Here is a 5005-nt window from a genome sequence, read left to right as displayed (position 1 = left end):
TATATATATATATATATATATATAGCACTTTGGTGCTTTAAATCTGTGCATAAGAAGGCATGTTTGACTTTTAAAAAGTGATAACAATATTATTTTTTATGTAATATTAAAGATTGAGCTATGAAGTAAATGCACCTTCCTCTTTTGACCCAGAGAAGACATAATGTACACCACCTCAAATACAAACTATATGTTCTAAAAAATGTAAATTTAATCCTACAACATTCATAATTACAACCAAATCATCAAAATAATTTTAGGAGTTCATGCTCACCTAGAACTTGTTTAGCTGTTAGTCTCTGAAGTGGATTTCTGCATAACATCCCCGAAATTAAATGTTTTGCAGATTCAGACACCCCATCCCATGGATCAGAAGGAAACCTCAACTCCAGAGACCTTACCGCATCAAAAATCCTCGACTTCGTCTTTCCCCAAAATGGTGGTATTCCGCTGAGAAGAATGTAAAGAATAACGCCGGCACTCCATACATCCGCCGCCTGGTTATAGCAGCCTGCCAACACCTCTGGTGCTATATAGAATGGACTGCCAACAGTTTCACACAAACTCTGCCCTGCAAAGCCCAAATATCATTTTTTTTTTCAATAATATGTGTTTTATGTGTTTTGGAAATTAAATTGTTATATACAACTAAATATAAATATATAAATTCAAGATAAGTAAGCGTTATACATGTAAATCCTTCAATAATACTATCTAAGATGATAACCATCAGTGTATTATCATCTTTGTACCATTCAATCAGCACGGAAATGTAAAACTAGGGTTTAAATCTCATGCAAGCAGACCAAATAACTTAAATAATACAAATAATTTAGAATTAAATGAAAGATGACAGCTAAAAACCAGCAATCAACACGAAACTATGTTAAAATACCAGGCTTGATATAGGTAGCAAGGCCAAAATCGGCAAGCTTGATAGGAGAAGACGACGACTTGGTAACCAAAAGAATGTTCTCCGGCTTCAGATCCCGATGAACAATTCCATTATCATGGCAGTACATCACCACCTCCATCAGATCCCGGAACAGGACCGCCGCCTCCCGCTCCATGAACCGGCCGTGCTTCTCAAGACGATGAAATAGTTCCCCTCCGGCGCATAACTCCATAACCAAATGCACATAATCCTCTTCTTCGTACACAGCCTTGAGGTCCACGACATTCGGGTGGCCGGAGAGCCGCGCCATGACCTCGATTTCGAGCTTAACGCTGCGAACGTCTTCGCCGGAGACGAGCCGGTTCTTGGCGATGGATTTGCAAGCAAGTTCCTCACCGGTGACTAAATCAGAGCAAGCTCGGATCACCCCAAACTGACCCCAGCCCAGATGCTCCCGTAGCACGTAGCGGTCGCCGAGGTAGGCGATATGCGGAGTTTCAAGTATCGGCGAAGAGAGAATCGGGACTTTGTAACAGTTGCATCGCCAGTCAACGGCGGAGTTCCCCATGAAAGCTTGGGGAACCCTGGAACCCCAATTCTGATCAAAACCCTAACATCCCCTTGTCATCGTACTTGATAACTAAACGAATGATGCATAATTTTTGAAAACCAGAATATCTAACAATGATTACAGTTTAAACTCACTTATTAATCCTTCCAATCCGAAAACTCCATCAACTAAAACCAATCCAAAAACGCAAAATTAAGCCCAAGAAAACATCCAAGGCCGCAGATCACGCTCACTTCAGCCTCAAAAACCCTGATCTCGAACCGATCGAAAACCGAATCCGATCCAACTCCCTCGAATGCTGACTACTCAGTGACCACTCCAAATACTTCGAAGAACCTGTAGAATCGAGGATAGGAGAAGAGAAAAGAATGGTGAAAAGTGGAAAAATAGATTCGATTTCGTTCCCAAGGTGGTCAAGCTTCCTCTCCTCGCTGGCTTCATGCGAGGTGGTCAGCCGGGAGGAGGGTCAACTCGCCTAACTCATTTTATTCCGCCATGGCTGTTCCTTCTTATTCTCGTGGGGGCTATACCGTTTCAGATCTTGATCGTGAATCTGGAAACCGCGTTCTATTCTTTGGTCAGTTTTTTGAGTCTCTGTAAACTGTTAACGGTCGAGGAGTACTCCGCTCGGACCCGAAGTATACTTAACTGGAATAAATTAATAATATCTGATAATTATTTATTCTGATTTCTAATTTTAACGGATGAGATTAAATATTTTCAAAATTTAAAATACTGGACGGCTAATATACGGTTGTTTTTAGTAGATTAACGACCGTAGCTGGAGAGATTTTTACCCAAGAAAAAAATGAATTGCGGCGTATTTCCAAAAATAGTTGGCGGAGGAAAGTGTCGTACGACGACATCGTGGCCGTTGAATGGGGTGCACTGTTGGCAAGGAGGCCTCGTTGATGCAACCGTGTCGGGGAAGGGGGGACCCGTTTTAAGCGTGTCACTATCGTGTCGGGAAGGCGGGGAGTTGTTTTAAGCGTGAATCTCGGGTTGTCTGACTTTTTTTTAGGGATAATTGATTGTAATTACTATGAATATTGAAAAAATGTAGATTTTTATTTTGTTGGGATAATTACATACAGATGGTGCTGTCAAAATGATTTGTTGCTCCCAAAGAGCTTATGTCCGGCTTCTTAAATAACTCGTGTTAAAATAGATCGAATATGAATAATTTTTTGCTCTTGATGTACGAACAACTCGAATATGTTGTTCGTTCTTGATAGGCTTATTTTGGCTATATATAATTGATGAGTATTATTTTTAAATAATTTAATTAACTACAATGCTATAAAGATTTATAGTTAATTCAACTATTAACATAAATATGTGTTTGCAGCCAAACACCGATTAAGGAGGTGTTTGGTACACACTTTTTATACTATTCATATAGGATTTCGCCTAAATCCAATCAGACACAAAAAAGAGGGAAACTCAAATCCAACTCTCTATTAAATCCAATTCTCACACATTTCATATGTTTCTCTACGTTTCGTCTCCTCTATGACATAAATTTGGATTCATCAAATCCAGGTATGAGGCGGATTACACGAATTTAATTCGCCATTTCTCACGTGCTTCATCTACGTTGCCGCCAAAGCATTTGATCTTGAGTTTTAGGTGTTAGGTGATATAAAATTTAGAATGTTAGATATATAAATATATTTGAAGTGGTATGCATGTAATTCCCTTATTCTTATTTTATTTGTAGTAAATCACCTTAAAAGATTTATGGAGACTTAAAATGCATTTTTATGCCAAATAAATAAATAAATAATATGCGAGAAAAAAAAACTTGTTACTCTTGGCCTTAACTTTGACACTCATAATTATCATTTATTATTGAGAAATTCAGTGTGAAGAGAAACAAAAATCCACACAAAATTAGAAGAACACAGAGATTTAACGAGGTTCGGCAATGTGTTTGCATCATCGAGAGCAGAACGGCGAATTCACTATTTCAGATGAGTTGCATACCCATAGGGTTACACATCTATCTATAGATAAAACCCACAGATAAATTTACAAACAGATAAATTTACAAACATAACAAACATACCCTCACTCCCCTCATCCTACTAATCCAAGAGACACACATCTTCACACCAAGAGACACTCCTTTCATTCTATGAAACACATCTCTTCATTTCAAGACACTTCAAATTCCATGGTATATGAGTCATACCTAAAGGAGGTGGTGTTTCGCAAAATGGAGGCGGAAACAACAGTTACCGTGAAACCTCGGGTCTCGGTCGCGACCTTTCGCGATCGGGAGATCGGGAGAGCGGGAGCGGGATTTGGCGCTGTTTCGCGAAACGTAGGAGGCGAGAGGAGTGCGGTCTCCAGCGCTAACATTCTCCCATTTGGAGACTAATACACCTGCTACAACATCTCATTCTTCAAACGGACATCCTCCATTGGCGGTGTCGCCTTTTTCTTCAAACATGAATCCTCCACCATGAATCCTCCACCGTGAATCCTCCAACTTGAATCCTCCACCTTGAATCCTCCACAAAATACTCCACCTCTGTAACTCAAAGCCCTGTCTTCACTCCAGAAGACCGTACACAACTTCAATTTTTCAAGAGTAACACCCTCAGTCAACATATCACCAGGGTTCAAATAGTCTTGCACCTCCAAACTATTTTCTAGATTACTCTTGTCTCTACTTAAAACTCCCACTGCATGGGCAATATTCTGCCTCTGCGGAAAGCCTTTTTCAACAAGTATATCCTTGTACCTTTTACTGTCATCATGCTCAGTCTTCACCTGATACACCTACTTGTTGTGTAATGACTTCTTTCCTGGTGAAAGTTTTGTCAGTTCCCACTTTATCAAACTTTCATCTTGCAAGATTTCTTCATAGCTCTTTGGTTCTCCATCATCTTTCTATGGAACAATAGGAATGGGTGTCTCTGACCCACTCTCCTCTTCACTTCTATCATCAACAGAACTATGAATTGTCAGCAATAGTGCATTATGTACTTCTTCAGATACCACATTTGCACTATCACTCTACATATTCTTGGGATTCCTGCTTATATGGTCAGCCTTGCCACAATTCCAGCAGGTTGCCTGCTGACCTGACTTTGATTTTGATCTTCCTTTATTTGAGTTCCTTTCATATGATCTCCCTCTGAAATCAACATTCAGTGCTGAACTCGAACTTAAAAGCTCGCCAGAATCTTTCATGTGCATCTCCTCAGCTAAAATCAAATCACGAATATCATCACATTTCAGTGTAGACTTACCTGCAGAACTGTTAACTGCCATCCTCATGTTTTCCAAACTATTTGACAATGATGCCAACAATATCAACGCACATATCTCATCATCAAAATCAATTTCAACAACTGACAATTGATTTATGATAGTATTAAAATCATTCAGGTGTTGAGCAACAGAAACACATTCCATCATCTTCAAATTGAATAACTTTTTCATCAAGAACATCTTGTTATTTGCTGATGGTTTTTCATACATACCTGATAAGGCTCTCATGAGATCTGTAGTCATCCTCTCCTTAACGA

At 39.4% G+C, this 5005-nt stretch overlaps 1 protein-coding gene across 1 annotated transcript in view; it reads right to left on the bottom strand.

Moving 5' to 3' along the window:
• LOC110029106 (calcium-dependent protein kinase 5-like) overlaps positions 1-2043 on the bottom strand; it is a 3956-nt gene extending 1913 nt beyond the window's left edge. Inside the window, exons 1-2 of the mRNA XM_020731232.1 lie at positions 896-2043; positions 275-571 (exon numbers count right to left, since the gene is read on the bottom strand). Coding sequence (XP_020586891.1) covers positions 275-571; positions 896-1463 — 865 coding nt within the window. The 5' untranslated portion in view covers positions 1464-2043. The remainder of the gene's footprint in view (positions 1-274; positions 572-895) is intronic.
• Positions 2044-5005: the final 2962 nt, after the last annotated feature.

This window comes from Phalaenopsis equestris, unplaced genomic scaffold, assembly GCF_001263595.1.
Source record: "Phalaenopsis equestris unplaced genomic scaffold, ASM126359v1 Scaffold000549, whole genome shotgun sequence".
Taxonomy (NCBI): domain Eukaryota; kingdom Viridiplantae; phylum Streptophyta; class Magnoliopsida; order Asparagales; family Orchidaceae; genus Phalaenopsis; species Phalaenopsis equestris.
This window is presented reverse-complemented; position numbering and strand designations above follow the sequence as displayed.